At 45.1% G+C, this 16,569-nt stretch overlaps 1 protein-coding gene across 1 annotated transcript in view; it reads right to left on the reverse strand.

The window, feature by feature from the left end:
- TANC2 (tetratricopeptide repeat, ankyrin repeat and coiled-coil containing 2) overlaps nucleotides 1-16,569 on the reverse strand; it is a gene marked incomplete at its 5' end in the record, with an annotated part of 105,631 nt that overhangs the window by 41,606 nt on the left and 47,456 nt on the right. The window contains 4 exons of the mRNA XM_079327616.1: nucleotides 4,698-4,822; nucleotides 8,445-8,726; nucleotides 12,028-12,147; nucleotides 15,177-15,440. Coding sequence (XP_079183742.1) covers nucleotides 4,698-4,822; nucleotides 8,445-8,726; nucleotides 12,028-12,147; nucleotides 15,177-15,440 — 791 coding nt within the window. The remainder of the gene's footprint in view (nucleotides 1-4,697; nucleotides 4,823-8,444; nucleotides 8,727-12,027; nucleotides 12,148-15,176; nucleotides 15,441-16,569) is intronic.

Below are 16,569 nucleotides of genomic sequence, written 5' to 3' on the forward strand. Positions count from 1 at the left end.
TAATCATGGTCACCATCAGATTTTGGGATGCACGAGCAATTACAACCCAGTTAATTTCAGCCACTTCCACGCAGTACAGCTGGAATCTCAGAGGTCTTTTCAAACTTAAACAATTCTGTGATTCCACCATTCCTGATCCTTGTGCTTGATTTACTGGCTTATCAGCTGTCTTGGAACAGCAGGATAAACACAACACTTAATGGGTGGATCTGAAGCTAAAGCAGAAAGCAAGAAAGATTCTGGGATGTCAACCAAAGCAAAGGTGGAATGAGGTTCTCAGAAAATGCAACTGCAGCCAGAATTTCATCTTGATGTTATTTATTCTGTGTGACATTTTCTCTCTCTGCAAATCACACAGAGCTGCCAAAAGCCAGTGCTGGGAGTGGAGCTGGTGCTGGAGACTGCCTGGGAATCAGGCTCCTCACTTCCATGGGCTGGGTGGGAAGCAGTTTTCTCACACTGGAAAACTTCTCAAGGTTTGCAATCCTGTTCCAGCCTTGGGAATGAGACCAGGGTAGTGTGAGAAGTGAGTGCAAGAGCCCTGGGCAGCCAGGGACAGGTGCAGATGGGACTCACCCCATACAAGCTGAAACTGTTCTTTCTACCCTGTATTTGCTGAACACCAGAAATGCTCTGGGAAAAGATCCTTGTCAGTTATTTCACCTTAAATACTCCATTAATTGTTGCAGGTTAATTTCTCCAGGAAGAGGGATGGATTACCAGCTTCACTGCCAAGGATTCTCTTTTAAGATATGGGAGATCACATCTAGACTTCGCTCAGCATCTGAAATGACCACTCTGTTCCAATCATGATTTTGAGGTGATTTTGATCTCTCCTCCTTTTTGCTCTCCAACACCACTTCTGAAACAGAATCTAGTCCATTACAGGCATTTCCTTTGCCATCACACTTGCTGTGTAGTTTGTCTTGAAGCTTCTGGAAGCATGTCCTGCAAGGACTGCCACCCCTCCTGGACCAACTCCCAGACCCCTGAGCCCACAGCAGTCCCTCTCCCTCCAGTGCTCTCAAAGGGCTTCAGCATTGCATTTTAACCTTTGACAAGATTTTTTTGACCCATACAAAATAGGTTCAGATAAATGCAGCATTAACACTGACCTGCACTGTGCCAAGCCAGGCACAACCCCAGCTGAGATAATGGGAACAGCCACCAGCACTGCACATCACTGTGACCCAGCATGTGGCACTGGCTGACCCAGTTTATTAGCAATGTTCATTACTTTTACATAGCTGAGTGTGCTGCTAAATGCCCTCTGAAATTCATTAGTGACCCAGGGCATCAAGGCTCAGCAACAATGAATCCCTCACCTCTGTGTAAGGCAGGAGCACTCTCCTTTTCTGTGCCTGCAGCAACATTAGTGATGCTTTGGATGTGGCTTGGAGGGAGAAGAGCCTCTGCAGCCACCAGCTGTGTTCAGCACCAGCAAAATGCACTAATGCAATGGATGTGCAGCTCCTCCACCAGCTGCTCTGCATGGGTACAATCCATTAGTGCAGCTGAGCTGGGTTTCTGGTCCATTTTTTTAAGTGCTGCTACCACAAACCACCACACAGCATCCACAAACCCAAAGAATAAAGCTTTTCAATGGGTTAGTTACAACTGGGCAGCCAATCCCTTAAAAATCCTATGTGAGTAAAGGATAAACCTCCAGGGAAAAGGGAAGATCAGCATGGCAGGACCCAGTTGAGCTCCTCCAGTCAGCAGTTACTTAGTTCTAAAATTAATGATTTGTTCATCTTTGACATTAAGAGCTAAATGTGAACTTTGCCCCCAAGAATTTCCTGAACAACAACCATGCAGGAAAGCACAGCCCTCAGTAATCCAGAGGAGGAAAAGCAACTGTCTGTTCACCTTTCATTTTTGTCATCACAGATACACAACTTCTGAATACTGGGCTAAGTGACATTTTCAGAGGGAAGGGGAGTGGGTGAGAGGAAAAGGAGCTTCCCACCAGCATTCTGGAGCCTGCACCAACCATTACCTAAGACTGTTTGCATATTATTAACCTGCTTTTGTAACCACCTGCATTTCTCCAGCACAGTGACCTCAGCCCAATCTGAGAAAACCCTGCTCTGCTCAGTGCAGGCAGAGGTGGAACATCTGCACACAGCTTTATCCAGCTCCTCACCCACTCCTAAAATACCCCTGACAACTGTGGCTGCCCATCACTGCCAACACCTTCTTCTGTGCTTCAATTCTGACTGCAGTGTTAAATGGGAATATGAAACACACACATCCAAGAAATACTTTTCCATCCAGACTGACCAAAGGGTTCTTCTCTTCCTTTGGCTCTTTTTTCCTTCAGCCATGGGGACAAAACCTGTCTAAGGAGGTCATCAGCAACTCTTTTATTATTCCACAGCTGCTGACACAGGAATATGCTGTTCCTCTCCCTGCTCCTCCAGCACTAAAGGCACTTCCAGTCTTTTTTTCTCCTTCTTTTCATTTTTGTGTTAGACCTTGGCAAGTCTTTAGCTTATCTATATATATGAAGCTTTTCCTACACTGTCCCCTCAAATGTTTGTTGGAGAATGTGGCATCATTCAGATTTAGAAGCTGAATTATTTTAATCAACTGTTTATGCTATTGTCCACTAGCCATTCAGTGGTTTTGTTCAGCTAAAAGTTCAGCATGAACATTCACATGATGCAACCATGTTAATGACAAAGAAAAAACAGGAACATGGAGCTCAAAAAAATTAATTACAGAATTGAACAAAAGAAAAAAAACTCCTATTTTTTCAGAACAATTTCCTTTCAGGGCAGGAAATGAAGCTTTGAGTGAGGATTTAAGGATGTGCTTTATTTCAATGCATGTCTTCACCCAACACACCTGGAAGTCACCCACTCTTCCTAAATAATAAACCATAATACTGGTTACATGTCCCTTCCAGCATCAGTTTTTCAAGGATCAGTACCTGCAGGGATCACTTTTACTAGCCAGGGAATGGGTGTGAGGCAGAAGAGATGCTGGTCCAAGGATCCCAAAAAGGGGAACAGCAATGCTGGGAACAGACCCAAGGCCTCCAAAAGCTGAATTAGGCCATGCTGCTGCTCTGTGCCATCCCAAAAACTGAGTGCTGAACATGATGGGGTTTTTTTTGTAAGTTCCATGTGCTGTGTCAGCAATCCAGGCACAAGAGGTGATTCCAAGAGCTCTAAGGTCAACTCATCTGGATGCTGGGTGCTGTTATTTCTGGAATCTGCCTTCATTTAGAGCAGGGAAGATTTACTGGGAGATTCATGATCTTGCTCCCAGTGTAATCCAGCTGCAGGCACTATGGACAGCACATCTCCCAGCCTCAGCTGCTGCCCTCCCACCACAACACACTGGATTTATTCTACCAAAAAGAATTTGGCTAAAGGATGAGCAGGACCTTAAAACCCTGCCTAAAAAGTCTGCAGCAACCTATTTTTACTTTAATTTTGGCTGTCAGGATTGGTTTTACCTCTTTCTCCAGTGATCAGAGATGCCAAAAAAGCTTCTGTGAGTGATCTGTGTCATGGATGTGGCACAGTGTTTTAAAGAGCCATATTCCTTCCCTGTTCCAGGAGGAAACTGAAGCTAAAACAGCATCCATTTATCAATTACATACCCAGTATGATGACTTAAACACACAGGGGAAGTGATAGATGAGGTATTTTAAGCAGAGATAGCACACTTTACTGCCCTTTCTGGTAGTCTGCAGAGCTTCAGATTTGCAAGGAATACAATGACTAATGCATCCTGAACAAAACCAGACCTGGGCATTGCATTCCTTCCAAGAATTCTGTGTGGAAGAGGAGAGTATCAGATCTTTGTTTATTTATTTATGCAGCTCATGCTCCCTGCCTGGCCATCTGGGTGCAGCAGGAGAGCAGACAGGACAAGACAGTATCTGGCACAAAAATCCAAGTGAAACACATTCTGGTAATAACTTAGAACAGAGACTTTTCTTGTTATTTTCCTCACCAAAGTTGGAGCAGGTGGCAGGAAAGCACTAACTGCTCCCATCCTCCCAAAAAGTGGAGGAGAAGCAAGAGCCAAGTCCTTGGATTTCAAAGCAATAGAATGGCACTTTTTCACCACCACAAAATTAGGGTTAAATCTCAGTAAGACAATACAAGTGACAGTTTTCCATACAAACCAACGTGGGAAGAACATCAGCACCCGTGGCAGAGTTTGGGGAGGGATGGTTATCTCACACAGAAATCCTGCTGTTACCAAAGGGGAAAAGATACCACCATTTAGCCTCAAAAGGGTTAAATTATTTTTTAGTGTTTCTAAGAAACATGTGAAACTCTCTTACCCACAAGCTGCCAACACAGCAAGGAATTTCTGCACTGTTCCAAAGGCTATGGCACACTTTGCAGAACTTTCTGAAAAATTCCCGAGTGCACACACAGCATTAACACTCAGCTTGGGCCTTCCCCAGGTGCAGTACCTGCCCTATTCAGACAAAACACCACTCAAACACTGGGCAATTTTCTTCTCAGTGCTGAAGGAAAAGCACAATTATTTCTGTGTCACAGAAAGTAGGGGTGGCTGAGAGAAACAGGGCAGTGCATCTGCTGCCGTGGGAGCGTCACTTGAGAGAATTAACTTTGCTGGGCACTGCAGCTGCTTCTCTGGGCTGCCCACGTTTGCAAGCAGCATGTCCCCAGCAGGGAGCTGCAGCCAGCTCCCTCCCCAGGCTGTACCTGCGAGGCCAATCTCCTGACAGCCTCCTCCTGGCGCCGGCGAGTCTCGGGGGTGCCGGGGCAGCTCCCGCCGGCGGCGTGGGCAGAGGGCTGGGCCAGCGCCGGCTCACGGCCGGTGTCTGTGTCTGGGGAGAGAGGAGAGTCAGTCACACACTGACCAGCACTGACCAGCAATGATCAACAATGATTATCAGTGATTATCAGTGATTATCAGTGATGATCAGTGGGCTGGGCCAGCGCCGGCTCACGGCCGGTGTCTGTGTCTGGGGAGAGAGGAGAGTCAGTCACACACTGACCAGCACTGACCAGCACTGATCAGCAATGATCAACAATGATTATCAGTGATTATCAGTGATTATCAGTGATTATCAGAGGGCTGGGCCAGCGCCGGCTCACGGCCAGTGTCTGTGTCTGGGGAGAGAGGAGAGTCAGTCACACACTGACCAGCACTGACCAGCACTGATTAACAGTGACCAGCACTGATCAGCAATGATCAACAATGATTATCAGTGATTATCAGTGATTATCAGTGATTATCAGTGATTATCAGAGGGCTGGGCCAGCGCCGGCTCACGGCCGGTGTCTGTGTCTGGGGAGAGAGGAGAGTCAGTCACACACTGACCAGCACTGACCAGCACTGATTAACAGTGACCAGCACTGATTAACAGTGATCAGCACTGACCAGCACTGATTAACAGTGATCAGCACTGATCAGCAATGATCAACAATGATTATCAGTGATTATCAGTGATTATCAGAGGGCTGGGCCAGCGCCGGCTCACGGCCAGTGTCTGTGTCTGGGGAGAGAGCAGAGTCAGTCACACACTGACCAACAATGATTAATTATCACTGATTAGCACTGATTAATTATCAGTGATTAGCACTGATTAACACTGATCATCACCGATCAACACCGATCATCACCGATTAATACTGATTAACACTGATCATCACTGATCAACACTGATCAACACTGATTAGCACTGATTAACACTGACCATCACTGATCAACAATGATTATCAGTGATCAGCACTGATCAACACTGATCAACACTGATCAGCACTGATCAACACTGATTAGAACTGATTAGCACTGATTAACACTGATCAACACTGATTATCAGTGATCAACACTGATCACTGATCATCACTGATTAATCATCACTGATCAACACTGATCATCACTGATTAATTATCACCACCACAAACCAACCAGCTGCTCTTCCCTGCACTTTGAATGCTTCTCTACACAAATACTCTCACTGGGATTGCAGGGATTTCCAAGCCAGAAGCTTCTCAAGAAATTTCTTTTAGAAGCAGGAAAGGATCACTAAGAAAAAGGTTTGAGTTTGTCTTATTCATCTTGCCCACTGTAATTTCATTGGCTTTAAAATGATGACAATAAATGGAGTGAACTGGGCCCCCTGGCAAGCTCTGCCTTCAGGTTTGCTGGAGTTGAGTGCAGAGCTCTCTTGCTCTGCATTTCTGCCAACAGACCTTCCCTTGTTATGAACAATCACTGGTTAATTTGGTTCCAAGTCCTTCTTCAGCACAGACAGCCAATTCTCCTGAATTACAGGCCTATTTTCTAACATAAATAAACCAAGAGCCCCAGCTAATACAGCCATCTGAAGCCCATTAATTTAATCAGGAGGAGAGTGCAGCAGCACAAGGGTCTGGAAAAGGCTTGCAAGCAAGTCATAAATTATCCTGGAATCATCTCTGGCAAATTTAACTGTGCTCTGGTGCATTTTAGTTGCTTCTTTTGCCTGGTAAAGCAGAAACTGGCTTTACCAGCAGATTGCTACAGAAGTTCATCCACCCAGCCTTTGTGGATAACATTCCCAAACCATTTTTATTTTTACTCCTAAGTAAAAATGGAGGATTTTTGAATGATACCACAACGTGGCAGCATTTGGTGATGTCTAATTATTGATTACTCTAAGAACACCACCCCTCTGAAGTGCAGTCTGTCCTGGCAGAGGATTCTCCTGGCTGGATTGCTGCAGTGCATCCCTGAGCCCGACTGGCAATAATCATGCAAACAATGACCCATTTAATGGCAAACAACAGAGGAGGACAGCTGCTGACTCCATAATTAAACCCTGAATGTGTTAGAGTGAGGATTCTGAGCATAACACCACTGTCACCTGTATTAATTTTCTGAGAGAGGAGTTAGAAGTGAGGCTGTATTCACACCAGTTTAATTTGCTGATTGCACAACTGCTGTAGCAGAGTCAGACCACCTGATTAGCACATATTAATTAGCATAGATTTAAGAAGCATTATAGATTTTTTCTCAGCATGTGGAAAAAGAAATGACAAAGAAACTTATCACAAAATCAGAGATGAATCATAGAATATTCTGAATTGGAAGGGACCCACAAGGATCTTGCAGAATAACTGTTCTACAGCTAGACTAGTACTGTGACCTCTTTAGGAAATCAAGTCAAAATAACTATTGATTCTGAAGGTTTCCATCCTAGTAACTGACACTGAGGAATCATTCAGCCTTCAACTCCATGGACACACAACTGAACAAAGTGTTAGGGTGGGATCAAGGATCTTCATCCTCTGTGGACAAAGGGTACAAGGCACCTCATGTGAGAAATCCAGCTGTTATCCAGGAGTTTGAGCACAGTCACCTCTTTAATGTCACCATCACCCAGAGCAGACTGGGGATGCACACTTCCAGCTGGTGCACTGCAGAGCTGCAGTTAAAACCCAGAAACAAGCCCTGCCTTTCACTACACATTGCTCATTTAGCTCTGACAAGTGCCACTGCTCAACATGCCAGCCTCTGGTGACATTTCAGCTCTCCCAACAGGCCAAGAGCACAGCATTCCAGTAAACAGATTTAACTGCAGCTTTACTGAGATACAGTGACCTACATCCTTAAAGATACCTCCAGTTACCTAACTCAGTATTTTTAGTCCTGTCTTACTCACTTGCTGAGAGCTGAGTGATTCTAAAATGTTGTCATCTCCACCTGCAAACCTGCCAGAGTGTAGTGATGGGAACTGGATGGGAGCAGAGGAGGTGGAGCCTGGGGTCCTGAGCCCACATGGGCTCGTGACCTGCATGGAATATTCATACCATGACTCAATGAGATAAACAATCCATATGGGAACAAGGATGCAGTGGCATGGATTAATCATCTTAGAATACTGGCTGCCAGATCTGGCTGGAGATGTCATGAGCAGGGGGGATTGGACTGCATGACCTTTAAAGGTCGCCTCAAACCCAAACCATTCTGTGATTCTATGATTCTAAAATTGGAGTCTTCCCAATCAGGCAAAGTCTGTGATGTTTCTAAGCCAGGTAAGTCAGAGACAGACTGCTCTGACTCTTCAGAAAGCAGCTTTGGAACAGGAGCTGTCTGTAGCAGTACCTAGAGGGACCCCAAGAGAGCTGAAGAGGGATGAGTGATAGGACAAGAAATGGCCTCAAGCTGAAGGAAGGCAGATTTAGATTAGATATTATGGAGGGGGGGAGGTCCTGGCACAGGGTGCCCAGGGAACCTGGGGCTTCCCCATACCTGGAAGTGTCCAAAGCCAGGCTGGATGAGCCTTGGAGCAACCTGGGACAGTGGGAGGTGTCTCTGCCTATGGCAGGGGTTTGGAAGGAGACAATCTCAAGTCCTTGCCAACCCAAACCACTCACGGCTCCTCTGAGGTGTCTCTGGGGCTATCCCAGCCAAGAGCACCCTCGGAGCCGACCCCGAGCCTGTGCCAGGCGCGTCCTTACGTTTCGGGGAGGCGTGGGGGCTGTCGGAGGCGATCTGCCTCATCCTGCCGCCGTGGCAGCTGAGCGCCACCAGCCTGGAGACGATGGCGGTTTTGCCGAAGCCGATGTTGCCCACGATGACCACGCCGCGGTTGACGCCGGCGTCGGGGCTCTGCAGCTGCGCGTCGATCTCGTGGAACACCCAGTCGCGGCCCACGAACACCGACTCGCTGGTGATGCTGGGCACCTCGAAGAGCAGCGGCTTCAGGGAGATGTCGGGGGGTCTGTAGGGAGCGAAGCGCACTGGGGGGGACACGGGGAACAACGTCAGCGTTGGGGAGGGATGCTTATCTCACACAGAAATCCTGCTGCTACCAAAGGGGGGAAAACACATTTAGCCTCTAAAGGGGTAAATGATTTTTTTAGTGTTTCTAAGAAGCTTGTGGAACTCTCTTACCCGCAAGGCAAAAATTGCACACGGTGAGGAAAATCCCTTGGAAATTATAAAAATGACTAAAGGAGAGCAAACGCTGCCATGTTGTATATACAGATCCCAAATATATTGGGGAGTGGGAACTATGCTCTCCTCCATCCCAAGCCTCACCCAAAAACCTTGGTTTTTCCCATCCTGCAGCACAGCTGACATTTGTTTTTTGGAGAAGAGAACCCATAGTACATCACAGCCATCAGCTTGTGCTTTGGGTTATAGGAACCTGAAAAACCTCAAATTGCCAGAGATGAAAATAGGGAAAGTGAAAATTGCCTTCCCCATCCTATTAAAAACCTGTCACTGGGATGAATCCTTGTCACATTATTAGTGTTGGGATTCCTCTATTGCTCCCCTGCTCAAAATAATTGATTTAACAAAAAAATAGCAGAGACAATCTCCCATTTAGTCTCTCCCACTGGGATTTTGGAACACTGGGAACAGACAGTAGGGTGTAATGTGTGCCCCAGCACAGGGCCAGGAATGTCTTCACTATTTCAGCCCAGTGCCAAGATTAGGGATATTAAAATTAAACACAAGTTTAGGACTTCCAGCTGGAACAAAGAGCTGCTCTTTGTAACAGCCCAGATGCAATTTCACAGCAATAGCTGCAAAATGCAGCATTTCAGGGAGGAACCCTGAATTGCATGCACTGCACATGCAATGACATGAAAATATTCCCAAATAGGGATGGTTTGCATTTGCACATCTTCTCTTTTTAAAAACAGCACAGTATCTCAAGTAGGATCAGAAACAGTATTTTAAAAATTCAAACACTGCTGCTATTCTCATGCAAGTGGCACTAAAAGCAGGGGGGGAACAAAACACAGAAGGAATATGTAGTGCTACAAGGGTTTTAAAAGTGTATCTGGAAAACAATTTGATTCTGTTCCTACAATAAACTTGAATGTTTTGGATGCAATCACTGCAAATTATACAGCCTTGGCAAGCTGCTGCCTCTGAACATATGGAAATTTGGTCTGTCAAACTTTGCCTTCTTCACTTACTGCCTGCTAATGCACTTCTAGAACTGCCTCAGCAGGCAGGAGGATTTCATTACAGACTGCCATCCAAGGCTCAGAAATCCATTCTTTCAGGGACTCGTGATTGGTACAAAGCCCAGCCAGGCTGCACCAGGTCAAGCATTTTGGATGAAAACCCAGCCTGTGCCTTTCAGCTTCCCAGTTCCTCATCCTAAGGTGGTGAGCTCAAAAAAAACTGTCTAGAGAACAGGAAAGTTTCTTGGGTGGCCAAAAGAAACCCCTCTTCTATGCAGAGGAGAATAAACCAGTCTCATGGCACAGAAACAACCTGAAAATATCCCAAATGAGCTTTCTGGGCCACTTATTCATCTGTGCAACAACAAATGATGGGGCTGAGGCATTATCCTGGTGACCTGTTGCAGACTCAGGACTGTCACACTGACAGTTTAAGCACGTGGTGGAAGGCTGAGCTCAAACTGTGAGGGATGTAAATTGAAAGGTGGGTTGAAATCCCAAGGACATGGAGCACAGTGAGCTGGAGATGTCTGGGAACAAGCAAAACACTAAAATGTCAGCCATGGCTCCTCTTCTCATTGCTAACATCTTGTTTGTGGAATTTGCCACAAAGAGCCACAAAAACTTCCCCTCTCAAAAGGCTTTTTAGAAGTCAAAGAGCTCCTGAATAGGGACATTGTGAACATCCCAACAAGGGCTGGCTGAGCTGCTGGCCCTGTCCCTGAACTGGGCCCCTTCCCCACTGGCACACTGCAGAATTCAAAGGGCAACTGCAATCGCTGGCCTTGACTGAAAAAATATGAAAAAACAGTAGTAGTCTATAAAATATCTCATTTTTAATAACTAATCACAGCATTAAGCCTGAGAAAACCAGCTAAGAGTGCCAACAGAGGCTCCAGGAGAGCAGGAGAGGGACCTGGGGAAGGGCACGAAGGGACAGGACAAGGGGGACTGGCCAGAGGGTTGGATGAGATCTGAGGAAGGAATTGTGAGGTGAGCAGGAGCCCAGAGCAGCTGTGGCTGCCCCTGGATCCCTGGCAGTGCCCAGGGCCAGGGGGGACATGGGGCTGAGCAATGGGACAGTGGGAGGGGTCCCTGCCATGGCAGGGGCAGCACTGGATGGACTCTAAGGTCCTTTCCAAGCCAAGGCATGGTGGGCTCTGGTTTACACAGGGACACGGGGAGGTGGTGAAATGCTAATCTTAGAAAATTAGGATTTTAGTGACCTTGCTGAAAACAATTAAAAAATTAGAAGAGAGTAGTTACCTGAAACTTAAATAATTAATTGTCTGTCATTTCATGTTTGCTCAGCTGTGCTTACAATGGGAAAAGACAAAACTAGGGAGCAGAACCATAAGAACATAGATAATGCAACCAGAAACCCATTCTTTGGAAAATTGGACTATCCCCAGAAATCATTTGTAGTGTCAGTGATAGAAAAGGTCAAGAGTTTAGGGTGAGGAAGATCTGCCTTACTTCCTCCTTTTAAGACCCCTCCCCATGAAAACGACCCCAGACTTAAGAAGTCAATCAATGCTTAACAGCTATTCAAGCTAATTACCATGGGAAGCAGGGATGGGAGGGACTGTTATTATGAATATATATTTATTAGTGATAGAAAAGGTCAAGAGTTTAGAGTGAGGAAGATCTGCCTTACTTCCTCCTTTTAAGACCCCTCCCCACAAAAACAACCCCAGACTTAATTTAAGAAGTCAATCAATGCTTAACAGCTATTCAAGCTAATTACCATGGGAAGCAGGGATGGGAGGGACTGTTATTATGAATATATATTTATTAGTGATAGAAAAGGTCAAGAGTTTAGAGTGAGGAAGACTCACCTTGTTTCCTCCTTTTAAGACCCCTCCCCACGAAAACAACCCCAGACTTAAGAAGTCAATCACTGCTTAACAGCCATTCAAGCTAATTACCATGGGAAGCAGGGATGTTATTATGAATATGTATTTGTTTGATTCCTCTGCTGCGACCACCTGTGACTTTGCAGTGCCTATTAGAGCATTCCCTCACGCTGCTGGATGAACACAGATTTCCTCACTTGAAGCTGCCAGAGGCTGTGTTCCCCATCAGCCCCATCCCCGTATTTTGGCCCCCCGGGTCCCACCTGGCGGGTCGGGCGCGGCGCGGGCGGCGCTCTGCCGCGGCAGCCGCAGGGACGTGCGCAGGGGCGCGCGCCGCTGCTCGTCCAGGTACGCCAGGTCCTCCAGGTGTGCCGAGCTGGTGGCTGCCACGACAAACAAAGGGAGAGCGTCGGTGAGAGCTGCTCACATCCCCAACTGTGGGGATGGCTCGGCTCCTTCTGCTGAGCAGCAGCGTTTGATGTTAAGAGGCTTTGGCAAAAGCAACAGCATCATTTGAAGAGTTAGTCCATAAGTAATACATATGCCCATTGTTCAGTAGCAAGTGAGGTGTAACCCTGGGATGGACACTATATAGCAATAAGTGTAAGGGAAGTAGCAGCCAAGACCAGCAGCACATTCACTTTTTAGCCAGAAATTCAGTAGGAGTGATTATCTCACACTCACAATAACCAATAATAAGAGAAGGTGTACATAGTAAAAACCAATAAGATTGTACTAATATGAATAATGCTGATTTATGCTGTTCCAGGCTATAAAACTGTCTGATGCTCTCAGTAAAGTTGGATTGTGGTTTATCAATCACATTGATTGTCTGGCTGATCCCCTCACCATTCCTCCCCAAGTGGCTCTGCTCCCCCTGCAGCACATCACACCCTCCTGATGCCTCCTGCATCTCATGCACTCTCATTGCATTTTTCAGTTTTTAATGAAAATGTGTGGAGATGCAGCTGCCTTGAGACAACATAGCTGGCATTACCATTTCCCCCAGAAGAAGTGAAATGCTTTGGTGACTTTTTCTCATGTTCCAATGGTATTTGCTCTGCTCTGGTCTCCTGCTGCTGCTCCCAAATAACAGAAGATAGTTGGGAAATGGAGACATGGAGTCTCTCCTGTCTGATCTCTCTGATCTAATCTGAGTTCTGCCAGTCACAAACTCAGGCATGTCTGTGCAAAGCTGACAGAGACACTCAACATTAAAACCTATCTGGTCCCAGCCCTGCCATGGCAGGGGAACCTTCCACTGTCCCATTGCTCCAATTCCAGTGTCCAGCCTGGCCCTGGGCACTGCCAGGGATCCAGGGGCAGCTCCTGTGCCAGCCCTGCCCACCCCAGGGAAGAAGGTGTTGTAAGAACTACTCCACTTGTAAACTGCTCAATGACAGCAGGGACACGATAAAAAAAGTAGGAAAAAAAAGCCAGCAGGTATAAGTGCTGCTATGCTTTGCTTCCCAAGAGCAGACTGTATACAAATTCAACTGCATTTGAAAAAAAATAAGAGAAGAGCCTGTTTTAGCAAAGCTGTGAATTCATGATTACCTTAAAATGCAGAATACCATGGAAAAACAGTAAAAGAAAGGAAGCTTTTTGCCCCTCTCCACACTGTCTCCACACTGATGACCTTGAGGCCCAAAATTATTGTACCTATTTTCTGGGGGGGGGTTAATTTTCAGTTGGATTAGTCAACTAATCTGGTTTATCAAGTGGTTACCCAACATGTGTCACTGGAGCAAGGACATGGAACTGGCAGCTCAGCATTAATTCTTGGAGCAATGTCACATCAGCACACAGTCATATCAACCCTGAAACTGCACTTGGTTTCCCTTTCCCACCATTCAGGCACAAAGATAATGAGGTTAAACTGCTTGGGGAAAATCACCCACATAAATCCATGACCTAAACCCTGTAATTTTCTGGTGCCATAAGCATATAGGAGCTAATATGTGATCATTTGATGATAATACATTAAGCCAAATCTTGAATTCTCATCAGTTACTTCCACAGCTTAACCTGGGATATGAACTGTGTTAGCTGACATAATACTTCAAAGCAGCAAAAGCCCAACCAAAAAACAAACATCCAGAAGGGAAAGTTGTTCTTGAACTTAACTGGATTGCTAGTTTCCTCTTTAAATAGTATTTGCCTCTAAGTGCACCAAGCAAGTCAACAGCTTCCAAAGACAATTAAATCTACACATAGGATTTAAATTTATGGTGCCCAGCCTGCTCTGTTTGCTTTGGAAGGTGCCATTTCTAAGGAATTCATCTAAAGCATGCAGGCTATTCAAGCAGAGTTTTCAGTGTTTTTCTACCCCCTCTCAGGTTTTCAGCCTGTGCTGCATCTCCATGCTCTGGGCTCATACTTCACCATCTATAAATCTCATTTCTACATTGCTTTTAGCTCTGTGACTGGCTAAAGTGGGATTAAAAAGGAAAACAAATCCAGTTATGCAATGCAGCCTGGCTCACCAAGGGATGCTGATTTAACAGACAATCCCAGGTTCTTTGGGGTATTTATCAGAAACATCTCTGGGTTTCCTGGAGCAGCATCTGCCAGGACTCAGAGTTCAAACTGTAGATTTCTCCACATGCCTACACAGACACACAGACAACACATTTTACCCCAGAGGAGTTACCAAGCAAGAAAAAAAATACAGGGCAACAAAGGAATGGGGAGTAATTCCAGCAAGCAGCTTTGCATCAAAGCTTTAATATTTCTAATTCTAATCCCATCTCTTTTTTGTGCCCTGCTGTTACCAGCTCCAGGGGAACACCCAGCAGGCTGGTAAAAGACATCAATAAACCATGGCACAGCATCATTTAGAAAGGTTTCAAAGAGCAGACATGAATTTAAATGGAAATAATGTTGCTTTTACACCAAGACAAAAAATGTCAGTCACCAGCAAATGCTGGGTGCTGTGAGGTGTGCTATGATGGGACCCAGAGCAAATCTTCTGTGGACTGAAAGTGCCACCATTCTCTTAACTCCAGAACTCTTCAGAACATTGATTTTACTTGCAATGCACCTTTTCAAATAGTAGAAATGGCTCTGATGCCTTGACACCTTAAACCCAAGACATTTGCATTGTAATGACAGGAAGGAATTTTTTTTTCTTTTAAAACACGTTTTCCCGTAATCTTGTTGTACAATTTTGTAAGAAAGCCATCATGAACTGCTGAAATATCCATTAAACACCATCAGAAACAGTTTCCTACAGAGGAACTTTCTATTTAAAACCAATAAATCAAACAAAAAAAACCCCAATTTTTGTCATTTTTAAGGATGACGACTCCAGGAAGGAGATTTCATCTTGGATAAGGAAACACAACAAGGGCTGTGGCATGTGTGTGCTGTGGCTGGCTCTGACCTAAGGGCACAAACATCCATTTCTTACCTGCTACTGAATTGGGCCGTGGCATTAGGTAGAGAGGAATTGACTGCACAGACTGGGACAGGACGGTGTCCAGGCTCCTCTCAGGGATTTTGTTGAGGCTGTAGGTGGAGGCTGACATGTTCTCATCCACACGGTACAGGCACGAGTCCATGCTGCATTTCTGGGACTGCCACTGCTTCAGGTTGCCCCCAGATCCAAGCTCCTTACTGCTTTCCCCTCCGTATTTAGCACGTTCCACATTTTCAGAGTAACTTGTCAATGTAGCTGGAAGGAAGAAATTATAAACAAAGTGAGGAACAAAGCAAGAATGGCTTGAACACAACGCTGCTCAATGCTGAGCTGAGCCATGCCAGAGCCAAAAATGATCTTCATCATGTTTTCCCCATCCACATAAATCAGAGATTATGGATTTTAGTTTAATGATACTGTTTCTGCTTATGACTTCTAAAAGAACGTTTAAGCTCTAATGTTTTGTCTCATACCATTAAAACCCATTTGTAATTACAAAGAGTATTAAAAATTCTGTGCTGCATTGTATTCAAATACACCATTACAGGAAGAATAGAAATTATTTAGGAGGAAACATTACCATGGCTCCTTATGCCTTTTAATTGGCATCACAGCTTCTACCTTTCCATTTCCAGGAAAGGTTTGCATAAGTTTGCAAGATCATGCAAGGTTTGACAATGAGAAGCCTCCACTGACCTTCCTGAAGAACCAACTCCCATGGATGAGTTTTGGTCAGAAACTGAATCCTTTATCTCATTTGACTGACAGTTTTCATGAAGTTTTAACTGTAATTCACTCAGTTTCTCCCATATTGGGGATGAGGATTGTTGCTATTCTGACTCTCCTACTCAGAAGTGACAATACTCAATTGATTCCACAACAGTTTCAATCTTCACTCCTTACTTCAATGGCTTGGTCACTACTTGGTTTCTTTCTAGGGAGTGGGTTCAGTATCTTTGCATTCCATCAAATGTTCCAAAATTTAGTTGCTTGCTTATTTTGAAATTTAAAACCAACACATGCAGCTGCTAAGAACTGGTATTTGTTTGTTGGCATTTATACATAGACTTGCTGTCAGGTAAACATATTTATGATTTAGGATAAGAAAATTAGACAAAAACAGAAAACAGCTGTTCACACACTTCTCTTGCTCCCTCAAATTGTCTGAGGAATATGTTTGAAATGATTCTTTATAAAAAACTCCATCTCCAAGACTGGGTTTGCAGGCCATGCCATGTTTTCTGTTCACAGAAAAAAAAAACCCACTGCTCTAATAGAATCCATTAATTTTAAATGTGTCTAATTAGTCTTTGTAGAAACAAATCAGCAGCTGACATCAGCCATCTTCCAGCACATCAAACTGAGGAAAAACAAAATAAACATG

Source organism: Erithacus rubecula (assembly GCF_903797595.1).
Source record: "Erithacus rubecula genome assembly, chromosome: 27".
Taxonomy (NCBI): domain Eukaryota; kingdom Metazoa; phylum Chordata; class Aves; order Passeriformes; family Muscicapidae; genus Erithacus; species Erithacus rubecula.